Genomic DNA, 18,403 nt, shown 5'->3' on the forward strand with positions numbered 1-18,403 from the left:
GAAACCAGTTGATTTGAATGAGAAAGATTTTCACTTTGAGGTTTGGACTCTGTTAGTCAATGCAGTACTTATTAACCATGCAGGTTTTCTTCCCGACTAGAAGAACGTTAAATAGTTATTGATGTAACAATCATCTTAGTTCCCAGACATCTCACTGCCAGAAATAAGCCTGAAGAAATGCATTTCAGGAGTGTGAAGCAGAAAACTATACATGACACCTATACACTGTATATAAGTGCTGGGGCTCCGACACAACATGACGACACCCATAGACCATACACAGAGATTTCTCACAACTTCTCCAAACCGTAACTTCTTTTTAATAAAGACAATTTCAGGTCTATTTCTGTAGGCATGACATGGGTGGAACAGCGAGAGGCTATGCAGGGAACACCATAACAGCTGAGTATTTGGCTGGCAACACCCTTATAAATGACAAGACTTCATGTGACATAGACCAAGAAATCTGACTTCATGAAGAACAAAAAACACCAGTGTTTGCTTCTAACTCAGTTACATACGAAGCCTTGGTGACCTATTGCAGAGATGTGATCACAAGAGAAATAAGCATTGCCTCTTACTTCTATTCTGCAGGATAATGGTAAACTGCATATCTATCTATCTATCTATCTATCTATCTATCTATCTATCTCCTATCTATCTATCTATCTATCTATCTATCTATCTATCTTTCTATCTATCTATCTATCTATCTCTCTATCTCCTATCTATCTATCTATCTATCTATCTCCTATCTCTCTATCTCCTATCTATCTATCTATCTATCTCCTATCTCTCTATCTATCTATCTATCTATCTATCTATCTACAGTATCTATCTATCTATCTATCTCCTATCTATCTATCTATCTATCTATCTATCTATCTATCTATCTATCTATCTATCTATATCATAGTAGATATGTATCAACTTCGACATCTTTAAAAACGGTCAGCAATTATCTCTCCTGCCCTCCACAAACACATGACCATTTGGTACGATCAGATATTCATGTGTTCTCTATGGGGGGTAAGGGTAGTATTACCGGGCCGATAAAGGCCCAATAATAACTGCTAGATCGGCGCTCGTTTACTGGGCCTACTACTCGGCCCGATTATCGTTTAACAAGGGCTGCATGGGCATCGTTACCGATGTCTTTGCAGCCCTTGCTTTTACTTGACATATTACCTATCCAGGCTGCAGGGCACCTTTTACAGTCTTCTTCTCCCTGGGTCTCGTGCGCTCCAGCTTCAGAGCGGCAGTCCTGGCCTGTGATTGGCTGAGCGGCCTGTCAGCTGAGACAGGCCACTCTGAAGCTAGAGCGCATGGGACCCGGGGAGAAGCATACTGCAAAAAGGAGCCATGCAGGGATAATCAATCCGTGTAATAGTACTCTAAGCCACAGCCAGACAGCTCTATCTATATAGTCTTTTTATTTATATAATGGGGAGAAAAGGCCAATGTTACCATTTTACTACGGTAAATTTACCAATTTACTACGGTAAAGGAGTTGGAACCAGAGCAGGAGACAGAACTTTGGCTTAACAACTCCCCAGCCCTGATTCCTACACATGCACATAACCCACTGTGTATAGAGTTTGTACACATTTATACACTGGATACTCATATTAAAAAAAAAAAATTTGGATATACAGAATTGCATGTGTATGACTTATTAGTGCTCTCATAGTTGTATTATGTAACACAAAACCAATAAAAAGTCAGTGGGACCTCGTGGCACAGTACATCCCTATGAAATTGTACAGGGGTCTAAAAAGTTTATTTTTTTGAATTCATATGTAGCGCTCCATTGGCTGCTGTACTACAAAGAGATATTTCTGTAATATGGAGTCATACAGAGGTACTATATGCTGCCACATTTCCCCTGTCACATCTACTACAGAGGAAATGTAAGAAAAATATACGCCAGGTCCGTCTCAGAGCCGCCGTTACATACTGGCTTCCTGCTTTTGTTCATAAAGACCCACATATTCTTAAGCGACCTCTTTAAAACATCAAGCAATGAATTTGTATGTGTGATCTGTTTTATTAGGTATAAAAAGGTAACAAATGCAGACTTCAATTGTAGTACAAGGAAACATCTACATTTTAAAGCCAATAAAGATCTAAAGCTTATACTATCTGAGGGTCCTATTACACAGAGCGATTTTTAACGATTAACAATAAACGATCGCAAACGAGATTGTTAATCGTTTGCCTGAAATCGTTCACCATATTACACTGGACGATAGTCGTTAGTTACGATCGTTACTATGATTGTTTATTCCTTCTGATCCCAGCAAAACAATGGACAAAGTGCAATTACACTGAACGATTGGTGAAAAAATGCAGAACTTGAGCGAACGAATGTGGAATTACAGCGAACGATTAACGAACGATTAACGATAATTCTAGGTTCAGATCTAAATCAACGATCAACGACATACGAACGATTTCCCGATTGTTGCCTGCAATTACAAAGAACGATTGTCGTTTAAATTCAAACGATATAACGATTTTTTGCACGATAATCATCCCCTGTATAGAGTAATGAGGTCTACATTCCAACAGACAAAATAACAGATTGCCCATGGCTGAGAGGACTGGTGCAGATATGATATCAGATAGATAACCAGAAGATTGAATGTGCCCCATGCTGGGACTGCAGCGCCCCAAAAACAGACTACCATAATAAACATCAAAGGGCAAATTATTATAGTTAAAAGAAAAAAAAACTGAATATAGAAGAAGGAAAGTCCAAGGACAAAAAAGGAAGTGGAGAATGGAAGAAGAGACTCCGGCAAAAATCTTTTTCTTTCAAATCAACAGGTGGATTTATAATTTACTTCTGTCTAAAAATCTCAAGTCTTCCAGTACTTATCAGCTGCTGTATGTCCCGCAGGGAGTGGTGTTTTATTTTCAGTTTGACACAGTGCTCTCTGCAAGTCAGGAACTGTACAGAATAGTAGCAAACCCCTATAGAAAACCTGAAAAGAATACACCATTTCCTGCATGACATACAGCAGCTGATCTATCTATATAATGTAAACCTATATAACTTTCTGAAACCAGTTGATTTGAAAGAAAAATATTTTTGCAGGACAACCCCTTTAAGTGAAAAAAAGAAATAAAAACGGCAAGGGATTGCAAGCTACTATCAAGAGGAAGCTAAGAATTTCTTTTTTCTTAAATTAGCCAAGGAACCCAGAAGGATGGAAGGTAACATGATCTGGAGATTATTAGATACATTTTGATACATTTTTGAGATTTGTTCCCAAATATAAAATTGATATATTAACAGGGTATCAGACAGCCATCTCCATAGCCCAGTGCATTTCTGGGTGCCAGACACTGGCCAGCCTCCAATCCCACAATAATACTGTAAATTAGGCCACACGGCAGTCGGTGTCATCAAAAGAGTAATTTTTTAAAATACTATTTATTCCATGGGCTAAAGCACCAGTGTATAATACAGCAATGTTTTCAGGTTAACAACCCTTCATCAGGCTACGACACCATAGAGTCAGGCATGGACACAGCTGAGTATTAGTAAAAAAAATTCTGTATGCCAGCATATCCTTACCAAATGCGTAACAGGGGCCCCGCACGGCTATGTTATGTTTACACCCTGTCAAATGATGGCCGTTTTTATTGGACGGCCATCATTTATTGACATATAATGACCATTATTAGTATAATAACGACAGTTGTTATAAAAAATGGCCCATCCACAGGAAACGTTTTAACGTTTACCGACAAACGATAAACGATTGCAAACAAGATTGTTTATCGTTCACCTGAAATCGTTCACCAAATTACACAGAACTATAGTTGTTAGTCCCGATCGTTACTGCGAACGTTACTATGATCGTTTACTCCATCTGATCCCAGCAAAACAATGAACAATGTGCAATTACACTGAACGAGTAGTGAACAAATGCCGAACTTGAGCGAACAAAAGTGGAATTTTAAAGTCCTGCGTATTTTTCTCCCATAGACTATAATGGGATTCGATATTCGACTGAATGTATGAATATCGGTGGCTATTTAATTCAAATTTCGAATTTTCGAATATTTAACTTTTTGCTCATCTCTAGTAAATATGTGAAAGCAAAGGCTGTACGGACATCGCTCAAGATATCGATCACGATCGTCGAGCCGTGGAATAGGATCAGTAAGCGAGCACCAATCTAGCAGATCAGCGCTCGCTTACACTACTCATGGGGCCAAGTAATTCGTCCCCAAGCCATGTAAATCTGCCCCAGTGCCTTCCTGTCAGAAATATTCTGTAAAAGATAGCCTGTATAATTATACAGATGTTTACAAGGCCTGTATACATCCATATAAACACTCTTTACATCCTGCCAAATGTGTGAAGACAGATTTATAGGAATAAGATCCCTGGATAGAGAACTATTTGTCAGCACTGCAGTAATAAAAAAGACATTTTGGCTAATTTGATAAAATCTTAACCTAAAACCGAGAAAGTCAACTCCGAATCGGGCAAATTGTGTCAAATATTACAGCAAATGGAAACCAATGCTACAGCCAGTATGAATGTATCAGCCATTAGATCCTGAAACCATATCTATATATAATTTTGGATAATTAGTACTCAGTGTTTTTGAGCTAAATTATAGCATGCAGAGCCAAACCACAACAAAAATACATATACAAGGAATGCACTAATAAAATATACATAGAAAATACAAGAAAATGTTGGCATCGGGGAGTATAATGTGGTTTCTGGCTGGTAAAATCTGCTCATAAAACTGAAAAAGCCCAGCTGACTTATTTTGGTATTAAAATAAAAATGTTCTCCAAATTTCTACTCTATAAATGAGTTACTGGGCTGCATGGGTATTCGACAGAATTGTGAAATAGTGCATGGAAATTAGAGGAAAAAAAAACTCAGGAAGAAAGATTCAAGATTTCAATCTTTTCTTCATGATGACAAAAAAGCATAAGGTCAAAAAGTTCTGGACTTCCCCTTTAATTTTGATTGGATTCAGAAAATATTAAAGGGGTATTCCGCTCAAACATGACTTTTGATATGTTGCTGTCCATAGTGAGACTAACAACTCATTCCATACTTGTTATTATCTATTCAGTCTCCTTCCCTCAGTTTTGAGCTGCTGCTTTCTGCTGAAGACACAAAAACTGTGTGTGAGCTTTTCTCTTGTCCTCCCCGGACGAAGTGTCTCCTCAGAGCGACTCTCACAGCACCAGCTTGCCCCCACACCCCTTACAGACCCCCACCCCGGCCCCATAGCAGCTGCGTGGCCTGCCTCCATGGTCGCTACGCCACTGATTGCAGGTTTTCCTATTGACTTCAATAAGGAAACCACAAATCCGGAACTATCTTCAATATACACAAATGAAAATGATGCTAATACCAGGAGCTACTTAGAAATCACTGGCATCCATGTAAGCAAACCGTACAAGAAATCTTGTATTGGCCAACAGCAATGTATTCAGATGTTCTGCTTCTTCCATATGTTTCTAATATTAGTGCCTGTTAGCAATACGTAGCCGTGTTATGACTGTCAGAGAGGAATCTGTGCTGAGTAACAATTATAGATGTTACATACATAAATAACACACAACATATGGCCACAGGTCGGAGCAATCTGCCATCTGGATGCTCAATGCTAATGCTTGTGACAATCCACAAATACATAGCATGCTGGGAACGTACTGGCACACATCCTCCGCCTCAACCCATCTGCCTATCCGCACTACTCAATCAAATGTTTATTTCACTGTCCAATCCAAACTTTTTCAAGTAATCATAAAAAAAGTTTTTATAGTCTCCGATCCCAGCGTTATAACGTTTGTTGCTGTTATGTTCTATTGTTATTGGAAAAAACAACATGTCTATAAAGCAGTAAGAACAAAAGATTACAGGCAATTTCTAAAGATGTATACAGAAGAAGTGTAAGAGTTGTCACAGCAACCGAGTCACTGCTTTGTCCTAGTCTCCCTTGGAAGAGTTTTAAAGCGACTTTGTACCCACAATCTGACCCCCTCCCCCTAAACCACTTGTACCATCAGATAGTTGCTTTTAATCCAAGATCTGTCCTGTGGTCCGTTCGGCAGGTGATGCAGGTATTGTCCTAAAAAACAACTTTCAAACTTGCAGCGCTGTGTCAGACTGGCGTGGCCTAGAGTGTCTGTGCCCTAGGACTGCAACGCCCCTCTGCCCCTCTTTCCTGCCCTTCCTGACGTGATATCCCACAACTGTCCCTCACACGACTTCCCATCCTCCTATCACCTACATTTGTGCTTCCCCTACCTCACACAACCGCCTCCAACATCCAACTACTCCGACACATCTGTCTCTCACCCACCATCAAGACCTTCAAGAGCACCCAGAAAACCCACCTCTTTAGACTAGGCTATAACCAACAATGACTCTGCACCCCACTTTGACTAGCTGCCCTTACCTATTATCTCCTCCCCTCACCTTGTAGATTGTAATGGACAGAATGGCACCGGCATGGGGATGCCAGTGCCGCAGTCCTTTTTTTGAACTGCAGCCTGGTTTCCGCACACGGCGCTGTTATATTCCCAGGCACCGAGCAGGCTTGAAGCACTGAAGGCAGGGCGGCCTGCCCCCGTGGGAGGAAACCCCCTCCACTCAATGACGTCATAGAGGGGGTTCTTCCCATTGGGGGACTGGCCGGCCCGCCTCCAGTGCTTTACCCCTTGCCAGTGCCTGGGAATAGAACGGCGCTGTACACTGGAACCAGGCCGTGGTTCAAAAAGGGACGCAGCACCGGCATCCCCCAGCTGGCGTCGCTTTATCCATGTAACTATCAGAAAAGCGATGTACCGGTGGTATTCGCTTTAAGTACTAGTCTGTCATTTACTTTATTCATGTAGTTTGCTTCTTGATTTTGTAACATTCTGAAAATCATTTGTACAGAGCTCTGGAATCAGGTGCACTTTAAGGCTATGTTCACACTGCCTATATTTTAGTAAAACTACGGCCGTTGTTGCACATTCCAACAACAGCCGTGATTATTACGAGAATATACGTTACCTTGCCGTCTATAGGATCCCGGCCGGAGCGTATACACATGGTATACGCTCCGTCCGGGATCCCTAGCGGCGCCGCAAACAACTGACATGTCAGTTTTCTGTGGCCACTATTCATTGAATATCGGCCGCAGAAAACCCTGTCAGTGCACACTATGGAGTGAGCGGCTCTGGCCGCACACTCTATAGTGTGCTGTAGGGAGTTCTGATGCGGGCGTGCACGGATGCGCCTGCATCAGAACTCTGCAGCCCTAAAGATCATCTGGCCGTTACTGCAGTACCGGCCAGGATGATCTTTTCTGAGACCGGCCGTTCCGTCACATAACGGCCGGTCTCATATGCACATGGACTAACAATAAATAATAGTAATAAAAGGTAAGACTGACTAGGGGCAGTACACAAAATCCTTGATGACAGCTTCCATAACTTCCATAAACCTCTGTCCAAATGCATCAAAACACTGAAAGAGTGTAACATCAATCCACTAAGATCCACGCAGTCCACAGCTGTTCATCTGGACATATCATATGGTTTTATAGGAAACACATTGTGCATCGAGCACAGTCAGATACAAGTATGTGCCGTCTCCTCTAGAAAAATTATAGAAAAATGAGAACAATGTGCCGGGCTAAGCTCAGTAAAGTCACCTAGCATGGGAAAAGGCTTTTTGTTTACATAAATATCCAGCTACAAGAAAGTGGTATGCCAGCTATTCAGTGCGCTAGTAAACAGGAATTGGCAAGGCTGTTATTACAGTCTACCATGGGCTCCACTTTGGATTTCGGAGGACTGCTTAACATTCCATGCATACTTCTGCCATAGACATTGTAGGTAGTGAAGTTCAGGCTGCCCTTGCACAGCGGACCAGTGCTAGAGAAGCCATTTCACACACTGTATTAGTGCACTAAACTTCCCTGTTATGTGAGAATTTACCTAACATATCCAAAAAGAAACAAAGTGCCAAATAAAGTAAAAGTAAAGTCATGAATATGAATAGTAATGTTCATCTGCTTCAGGTACATGGCTAAAATAGCCACAAACAGACCATAAACTACCCACTAATGTCATATAAAAATCCAGCCGACTCTTTTATTGTCTACATTTGTTCTCTTATAGAGATAAATTATAGCTATATGGGACAAGCAGAATCTGATATAAAAGTAAATTACAGTTAATAAATTAATATATCTACTTAAAGGGGTAGTTCATAAAAAAATTCTTACAAATCAACTGGTGCCAAAAAGTTCCAGAGATTTCTAATTTACTGCTATTTAAAAAAAAATAAAAAATCTAGTCTTCCAGTAATTATCAGCTGCTGTATGTTCTACAAGAAGTGGTGTTTTTTTCCAGTCTGGAACTACCCCTTTAAACTTGTTAGGATAGGTTTACTATACAGTACGTTCTGGAATGACTTGAGGTGGGGCTTTTTATAAGTGTACCACATAATATTTCATGCACCGAATGAATGCAACTCTACACACGTACACAGTGACATACATTTTATATTGGCTGCTAGTGAAAAGCATGGCAATCTTGGATATCTAAATCTTTTAATACAGCTCAGGCGAAGGTTCAGTATATGCACCAGTAATACTGTGTGTTCTGTATGGCCAGGGGACGTTGGGGGTTGGACCCCCTTATTCTGTGGATAGGTAGGAAAAGCTAATCTTTCCTGGAATACCTCTCTAAGATTAGATAAATTTTGAAATATTCCAAAATATAATTAGTCACTATGGACAAAGAACAGCTTGTATACTAGAGATGAGCGGAGCTGAACCCAAGCATAAGGCATTTGATCACTGGTGGCTGAAGAAGTTGGATGCAGTCCTAGGGAGTCCTGGAAAACATGGATACAGCCATAGGCAATAAGCAGACATCCAAACTGGTCCAGGTGACTGAGAAAATGCACTGTAAGTCTGTAAGCCTGTCTAATACATATATACAATATGACCTCTATTTTGGTGGATTCTGGTGGTGATTACAGATTAGTGAATTTACACTATAAACTAAGCGAATCGCTAGCTCGGCACTTAGCTTATTAGCCGCTTGCCTTAGAAACCCGTACCGCTTCGCTCCAGGTGACTGGAATAGCTGGATCCAGTCCTAGGAAACTTCTTCAAGTTTCCCAGGACTGGATCTGGCTTTTCCAGGCACTAGGAGCAGAGCGGCATAGAGTTCACAGGCAACCGGCTAGCGAAGCGTTTCACTTTGTTTATACTGTAAATTTGTTCATCTCTAGTGCTGATCCATGCTACACACATACTGTATATCAATGCACAATTAGTATACGGTATATATATATAGTGAGAGTGGTGCCTTGGATTACGAGCATAATTTGTTCCAGGACCGTGCTTGTAATACAAATCCACTCTTAAACCAAAGCAAATTTTCCCATAAGAAATCACTGACATGTAGACAATTGTTTCCACGCCCCAAAAATAATGATTTATTATTCTGAATAACATGCAGAACAGATGAAACAAACATTTATAAGCAGCTGAATATGTGATCTTATAAGTTACAGTACAGTATAGCAACCAGCATGTGGAGTATAATGTATAGTAAGGGCATAAACCTGATAACACAGCAGCAGTTTGTAGATACAGGATGGATCTGCAAATCCCCATAATGCAGTAGCGTAGTACAACAGGCTAGAATAGAAAGGCAGGGCTGCTGTCAGAGGTCTGTGTCACAGCAATGGGGAAGGGGGTGGGTTCAGCATGGACCAATCAGGACTGACAGACTGCAGGGAGCATCAAGGAATGAGCAGGAGAGATGTGGGCACTGTATAGCAGCACTCTCTGTCCAGGGAGAGAGGGGTTATAGTTATGGCAAGATTACCTCCACAGTCCTGTCCCCTGATGCAAGCCCCAGCCTGAAGTGGATCTGCTATGATTTGGAAGGTGAGGGAGATTTCCTGGACCAGAGTACAGTGCTGTAGACCCCGCTGTGCAGACCATGCCCCTCCTCCACTCTCCCTCCCACCCAGTACAGGGAGCTCTTAAACCAAAGCAATGCTCTTAAACCAAGTCCTAATTCTGAAAAACTGTGAGCTCTTAAATTAAAACGCTCTTAAACTAAGTTACTCTTAAACCAAGGCAACATTTTTTAACAACATGGAGGGGTTGGATCCTAACTAAGAACCCCCTTGTATGTGCCAGAACAGAAAGCTGGCTTCTCTTAAAGCGAATGTACAATCAGTACATTCGCTTTAAGTTTTGCATATGGATAGAATGGCGCCAGCACGGGGAAGCCAGTGGCGCGAACCTTTTTTTGAACCGCGGTGCGGTTTCTATGTACGGTGTAATTCTATTCCCAGGCACCGGCCAAGGATGAGGCATAATTGGGTCCTGTCATAGAGGAGCGGGGGGGGGGGGGGAATAGAACAGCGCTGTACACGGGAACCAAGCCGCGGTTAAAAAAAAAAAAAAAAGGACTGCAGTACCGGCTTCCCCAAGCTGGCGCCATTCTATTGATATGCAAAACTTAAAGCAAATGTACTCATGGTACATTCACTTAAAGGTGGGCTGTCTGGGTGCTATGTAGATGGCCTTTTTATTAAACGCCTTGCTGGCCAAAGCCTCCCCTGTCAAACTCAGCTGCTTGCTTGAAGATAATATAGTTGAATATAGTGTGCCTAACAGTCAGCAGAGTAGTCTAAACCCATGGAATATTACGTCTAATAGGCTCTTCATTCATTTTATCATCATCAAATATTCCCCGGACCCTACTCACCCAGCATTTGCCAAAAGTGTCCTCATATGCATCAAAATACCATTTTTTGTACAGGGGACTGTAGACAATAGCTTAGCATACTATACTGTTCCTTCAAGGTATACACCCAATGTGCAAGTTGGACAGAAGGCAATAACAAACTGTACGCACTATAGTCCGTGAAGATAATCTTGGCTTGACAACAGTAGCCAAACAGAATGATGTTCACCAGTGCTGCCACTTGGCCCAGGCTGCTATAATAATATGGAGACGGGGCTGGGTTGTTATCTAAGAGTTTGCTTATATTTTGTTGCCAATGTTCTATTTCAACATATTCAATCTGCTTTGTGTCTATTTCTGCATCACAGACAGGCTGACTGCGTTTAATGATACTCTCCATTTTGAGTGGTATCATGATAATTTTGGAACCATCTATACTGCCAACTGGCTGACATTTCTGCAGCTATCGGCGTTTGCTAGTGTAAAACCCGTAACTATACAACGATTCCTTATCCAATATAATGGAAAATTTAAAAAAAAACAATACCATTTGATAGAGAGCAGAGATTTTTACATTCATGTTTTGATCAGGAGTTGTGATATTTTATGATCCGGGTTTTGTTATAATAAACTGAACAAAGCCTGATTAAAAACTGAACATGTATGACTGCCATATGTTGCAGGAAATATCTTCACGCAAATGGCAAAAAAAAAAAAAAAAAATTCCATCGACCCCCATCATCAATGTTTTGGCCTTTGTTTCTGTGGTTTCCATTGAGGATAAAATAGCACAGACTTATTTACTATTCCATAGAGTAGGATTTAGTAAGGGGGAAAAAAATCAGCGGCGACCCACCTGACCTGCAGCAGTGACCCACCTGACCTGCAGCAGTCACCCACCTGACCTGCAGCGGTGACCCACTTGATCTGACCTGCAGCAGTGACCCACCTGACCTGCAGCGGTGACCTACCTGACCTGCAGCGATGACCCACCTGACCTTGACCTGCAGCAGTCACCCATCTGACCTGCAGCAGTGACCCACCTGACCTGCAGCTGTGACCTACCTGACCTGCAGCGGTGACCCACCTGACCTGCAGCGGTGACCCACCTGACCTGCAGCGGTGACCCACCTGACCTGCAGTGGTGACCCACCTAAACAAGTGATTGGCGGAGCAGGCATTTCCTTCAGGAATGAGAAACCATAAGGAAGTCACCAAAACCAGAAGGAAGTGAGAAGTAACCAATATCAAAACAACAGCAACAGGTATCATGACAGGTTGAGTTTATTTATTTATTAAATAAATTTATTTAGAAAAAATATATATTTTTCCAGGAATCCCCTTTAATATCATAACTTATCTTATAGTATTTTATTCTGATACAGATCTCTAAATGCCTTGCACAGGCCTAAGGTTAAATAAACTTCTTGGTTACTTGCAGTAATAACTATAATAAGCTTGCACACTTTTACTATAGGAACTATCAGCAGGTTAGACGATTCTTATATGATGACAGCCCACCTACAGTTGTGTGTTACCTTCCTCCTCAGCGCTGGTGCCACGCTGTTAGTCGTGGGAAAACTCTGCTCAAGAGCACCATTAGGAGCACTGCTAACTAAGCACTTTGCTTCGTTATTACTGTAAATTCACTAATCTCTAGTTTTATGCATGGACAGTATGCAGGAAGCTCTTGTGCTCCCTCTAGTGGTTGCTGCAGGTGGCCAGAAATTATATCTATACAGGGAATCTGGAGCTCTGTATTAGAATAATGAAGCTCCAGCGTTATAGAGATACATTAGGAAATAAATCTGTACAGAATTTTGGGTCTAAAAACAGTATGGTGACATTTATCTGTAGAAATAGAATAGCTGTATCATTACCATTAATCACAATTTTTCTTTGTCTAGTCTATATTACAAGATGAACAATTTTGCATCCCCTTTGTAGTAAGTTGAACAATCAGTAAAGGCAGAAAAGAGTTACCAGTAATAGTAGAACATGTCATTTCAAACCTGCTGGTTTATAAAGAATGACCATACACAGTGACATTTTTCAGAATACTATAAGAATAATGTTAACAACTGTTTTCCACCATCATCTGTGAGTGCTATGTTATCAGGACACACATGGCTGTATGGGAATTTCAGTTCTACAAGATAACTCCTACTTTATAAAGCAAAGTTTCTGTTGTAGCCCATGAGGCTGGTTTCACACTGGGTAAAAGTTTTCCAAAAATGCCAAAAAAAGAAATGCCATGGTGTTTTGTTTTGTTTTTGGCAAAGGCGCAGCAGCCAGATGTTAGCCGTGAGTCAATGGAATTTTTTGAAATGCCATACTGCCATTTTTTTGGCTCTGTGGCAATTTTTCCAAAACCCAGCATGGTAAAGGTGTGGCTTTTTTCCCCTGCAAACTGTGGCGTTTCTCGCCCATAAGGTTCAACGGAATTTCTTCTGTTCGTCTCAAGAATCCAAGTCAAAAAAATGTCTTTGACCTAAAGTCAAAAACACCAGAAAAAAAGTCAAGACAATCTCTGGCAGTTTTACTGTTGTTTGTCTGAAGTCAAACATTAAAAAAAGCTGTGTCTGCTGTGGACATATATTGCATAGTAGTAATTTCTGTATTCACTGCCACAGTAGCCACACCAAGACTGCATATTACCTAGTCTTATATTATTGTATAAAAAAAATAGTTAAACACAGAATGGTGTATACACAACTGGTGTAAAAAGATGGCATTTTTTTTGCACATTGCTCAGTTACACAACAGTTTGCAACATTTTGGCAGATTTAGGCCACAAGTTGGTGGAGCACGGTGTGTATATATGTATTAGGGGATATGTTTTTGTAAGGTATAGGCTATGTCTCTGGGCCTCTGCTCTCAGCCCTTAAAGTAATTGCATCCTCAGGTACATCAGAATCCCGGTGACGCAATCCATTTTTCAAAACGCTGCCTGGCGCTGTTCTTCTTCCGAGCACCAGCCCAGCCCCATGCACTGGAGGTGGGCCCAGCACCCCCCAGTGTGACAATATTCCCTCCCCTCTGTGATGCACCGCTACTGATTCTACGCCAGCACTGACCGGTTAAAGGACAAGTGCCATGAAAACCTTTTTCCCAGTAATTAAAGCATATTACAAAGTTATATAACTCTATAATGTGCTTCAATCACCTATATGCCTCCCTTCCCTGTCTTTTCCCCCCTCCACCCCCCACCAGGAAGTGTCCTAACTCACACAGACCTAATGACTGTCGTCACCATCACCAGGCAGCTCCTTCTTGTGAGGATGAGTCATCAGCAGGAGGGCTGCTCTAGGTCCTGTTACAGTAGCCCCCCCTCCCCAGTCCAAGTGATGGCTTGCAGTTGTTCAGCCAATGGGAGCTGAGCAAGCTGAGTCACCTGACAAGGCAGGAGAGGGGGGGGGGCTGCTGTAACAGGAGAAGGAGCTGAGAGAAGAGCTTGGTGACGGTGACGACAGTAATTAGGTCTGTGTGAGTTAGGACACTTCCTGGTGGAGGGGGGAAAAGACAGGGAAGGGAGGCAGATAAGTGATTGAAGCATATTACAGAGTTATATAACTTTGTAATGTGCTTCAATTACTGGGAAAAAGTTTTTCATGGCACTTGTCCTTTAATGTAAAAAAAAAATGTACCTGATAGTACATTAACTTTAGAAAGACTCTGTCAGTAGGTTTATGCCGTCCTATCTAAGGGTAGCATAAACTAGTGGCAGAAAAGCTGAGTGTCCTTTTCATTTTCCTGTGCAGCTGATTGGGATATTGGGGGATTTAAGGCACCATAAACTAATAACAGATCCCCTTTAAAAATAAAACTCGCGCTAACTGGATTTGACACCACGGACCCAGAGTGACCATGCAGTCAGACAACCACCCAATGTTTAGACAGTGTCAATCAGACCAAATGTCATTGTCTTTTTCCTGATTGGTGGGCTGGCCGCAGTGGTGCCCTGCAGTCTGCTGGCCTGGCTCCTGAGTCCACAACTGTAGTCTGTGTCATACTGCACTTCTCCTGGAAGCTGAATGTAGGGTCTTTCCCCCTACTTTGATATTGTCTTGTGCCCGGCCTTTGCCACAACTAGGAAGATGAAGTCCCGTATGTGTGGAAACGGAGAAGAGGTGAGTTTGTTAATTTATTTATTAAGTAGGCAACTATGTACCTAGTGGAGGACAACTGATTACCGGGGCAACTATCTACCTAGTGGGAGAGAACTGAATACTGGGGAAAACTGTCAACCTAGTGTGGAGAGAACTGATTACTGGGAGCAACTATGTACCTAGTGGGGACACTGATGGCAACTTTAACTCTCAGTACAGAAAAGGACATCTGGTCATTTGCAAGGCAATTTGGGAAATGTAGTTTGCAGCCAAATTCAGATAATCTAACATGCCCCTAAACCAAAACCTTAGGGGAATTAAGTCTTTAAATGCACTCATGTTTAATATCACACACATATTTAAATGACTGGCTTAGCTTTCCAACACTACATAAATATCTGTAATTGTTTTTTGTCTATAGCACACAATGATACCTATGCATCTCCATGGTAACAGACAACAATCCCTATGTAGCCAGGGTCTGCAGTGATACCTCCCTCTAATTGTTCCTACATACCTTAAGTATACTAGGAGGGAATATAGAACAGAAGAAAGGGAGTATGGGAGTATGACAGCAGGCTCAGACTACACTGGTTTATTTGTGGTCTGTGAGATGCATAGGTCCCGAGGACAAAAAAAAAAAAAAAAGGAAATTTCCAATGATGGTTATATACAATTTGTTAATTTTACATTTATCTGGGCAATAAAAAAAATTATTGCATGATAGACTTATTCTTTCAACCATATAAACTGAATTAAAATGATAAACCACAGATAAGTTTTTAGTAGTAGCTATAAACCACATAGGGCTTCATATATCAAAACTGAAAGCCCTTGTTGCCTATAGCAACCAATCAGGTCCCATGTTTCACTTTGTTTTTTACAGCAATCTACAAAGTGAAAGCTAAACTCTGATTGGTTGCTATAGATAAGCCAGCTGCATATTGTCTTTTGAGACATGAAGCCCATAGTACCATGGATGGGTCCATCAGCTACTGTGTTTTGGCATCTCATCACACTCCATGTTTGATTTTTCCATTGCAGCTTTGACAATGAAAGCTGAATTCTGGTTTCCAAAAGTGCTTTAGTTCATAACCCCGGCATGTTACAAGTCACCCATGGAAACTTTCTACAGAATACTGGACACTACGCTATGTTCACTTCATGGCTCCATAGGCCTTAGAACAAAGTGATACATCTGTATAAATGGTGACATACTGTAAATGACAATTATAAGTCCTGTATAGTATCAACAAATGGATACAACATACATAACAAGAACACAAGAGCCTTCTATAACCACATAGAGCACAAGGCTACAATCCTCCTAACACATAACCCATAAATCTTTCATTTTGCACTGGGAATCAGTTCTTCTCCCCCCTTGGGCTCTTTATACATTGTATTTTCAGTGCCTATTTGATCTATGTGCAAGAAAATTGTCATTAATCCAATCTACAGATTCCCATAATCCACAGACAGACCCATTTTGGCCTCCATTTGGAATGGTTTATATCAGGGTAATAGGCTACTCTATTCCGGGGGGCAAAACACAGTAAAATAATGCTGTATACTTTAACATAGGATCTTATGTATGATGGACACTAGGTGGCAGCTGTCACTGGCATCTATCATTGGGGATAATCCCTCAATGTATACAGACACTGTGATAAGCGCCTAACAAATGGGGGTGGCTGCCCACCTGACGATTCCGCCCATCCAGAACCCATTGGGGGGCCAGATGTTGGTTGGTCACCTTAAAGGTGACAATAGGTTGTTTTTCCGCACATTTGCACAACTTCTCCTTACAACTGTAAATATTTGGATATATTCTGCTACATCTCATTGTTACGTTCACAACATTTACAAACAACCCAGCAAGAACTTCCCTTGTGGAGTGATACAAACAATTCCAGCTCTCATTGTTACATGTGGAATTCTTTTGGGAATAATGTCTAATACATTGTAGTCTATATCTATCCTCCCATATGAGGGCAGAAGCCAAAAAAAGTAACAAGGCCTAGCACAAGAAGCACAGAGAATAACAGCATTACTTATGGTTACCTGTCTCTTGGGTCTATCCATGAGGTCTGTCTGGTGTTGTGATCAATATAAAATACCCTGCCATCATAGTCCCTTGCCTCCTCCCAGCCAGTGGGTAAAGGCAGCTCTGAGCTCTCCCTCATGCCAGGCAGGGGGCACTGAGATGGGCATTGCTGCTGTTGCTGCTGCTGTTGGTGGTGATGCTGCTGCTGTGACTGCTGTTGCCTTCTCCTCCTGCCACCACTCAGCCAGGGCATTGCAGGAACAGGCAGTCACACAGCACTTCTCTCTTTCTCTCCTTCCTCTTCTCCCTTTCCTCAGGCTTCTTCTTCTCCTTCTCTGCTGCTTACACAGAGCTGATCCAAAGACATGCAGAGAGCCAAAGTCTTTCCTGTCCCATCCTTAGTCTCACCATCCTAGTCAGGCAAAGTAGAACAATATAAATACACAAAAAAGCAGCTTTTTTTTTTGTCTTCCTGGGTTGTCCTGAACAGCCAGTCTTAACTCTTTTCTTGCTGGGATCTTCAGCTTTGTCTTTGGTTTATCTAGGATTGTGCCAAGTGAGTTGATCCAGACATCTGAGAGGTAGAATAATTCATTTCTAGTCCTGGCCAAGTGGCCCAACTGAGCTCAGAGCTCAGGTTCTTGTTCATCCATGTCTGCTCTCCCAGTCGTCTCATTGCACACAGCCCAGCAGAGCAGCCACCTCCCCTTGTTGCTGCTTCCCTCCCTCAGCTTCCTGAGCTCTGGCTTTCCACTCTCAAAGCTCCAATTTTAGCTAAAGTAATGCAGGCAGGCACACTATGGAGCAGTGCAGAGGCAATCCCAGAAGATTTACTGCTGCTGCTGGCACTCATGTTTCTAATAAGCTGCAATTCAGAAACTGCAAGACATTACAATGAAAGGTGTCCAGCTCCACAAGTGTTAGAAAAGATGGCAGGGATTTCACAACTCCTCTCATTAGTTCTACATAAAGGAGTGCTCCAGATATGAAACCAGATTCTCTGCATTTCCCCATGTCAGCTGGGATACTTAGACTACAGTTAGTTATAAATTCCTATTTTTTTGCAGTTTTTTTTCTCAGTTTTACACGTAACGGAATAGCAGCGGATTTCACGCTGCCTCGAAATCCACTGCGATTCCTGACACTTTTAGTTTTAATAGGTTTAGAAATGAAAATTCTAAAGCGCCATCCTCCTTATCCTGGGCATATATTACCTGTCCGTGCTCCGGCTTGCTTCTAGTGATCCCAGAATCCTGGTGTCCCGCTCAGCCAATCAGTGCACTGTCCCGATGCAACCACTGATTGGCTTAGCGGGACGCCAGGATGCCGAGAGCTCTAGAAGCAAGCCGGAGCACGGACAGGTAATATATGCCCAGGTTAAAGGCCCTATTCCACCAACAGATCTGACGACAGATTATCTGCCAAAGATTTGAAGCCAAACCCAGGAACAGACTATAAACAGAGAACAGGTCATAAAGGAAAGACTGGATTT

At 41.8% G+C, this 18,403-nt stretch overlaps 1 protein-coding gene across 1 annotated transcript in view; it reads right to left on the reverse strand.

Annotated features, from left to right (window-relative positions):
• WWC3 (WWC family member 3) overlaps positions 1 to 17,664 on the reverse strand; it is a 118,052-nt gene extending 100,388 nt beyond the window's left edge. Inside the window, exon 1 of the mRNA XM_069945351.1 lies at positions 16,929 to 17,664. Coding sequence (XP_069801452.1) covers positions 16,929 to 17,164 — 236 coding nt within the window. The 5' untranslated portion in view covers positions 17,165 to 17,664. The remainder of the gene's footprint in view (positions 1 to 16,928) is intronic.
• Between the last annotated feature and the right edge of the window lie 739 nt (positions 17,665 to 18,403).

Source organism: Dendropsophus ebraccatus, chromosome 11, assembly GCF_027789765.1.
Source record: "Dendropsophus ebraccatus isolate aDenEbr1 chromosome 11, aDenEbr1.pat, whole genome shotgun sequence".
In the NCBI taxonomy this organism is placed as follows: Eukaryota; Metazoa; Chordata; class Amphibia; order Anura; family Hylidae; genus Dendropsophus; species Dendropsophus ebraccatus.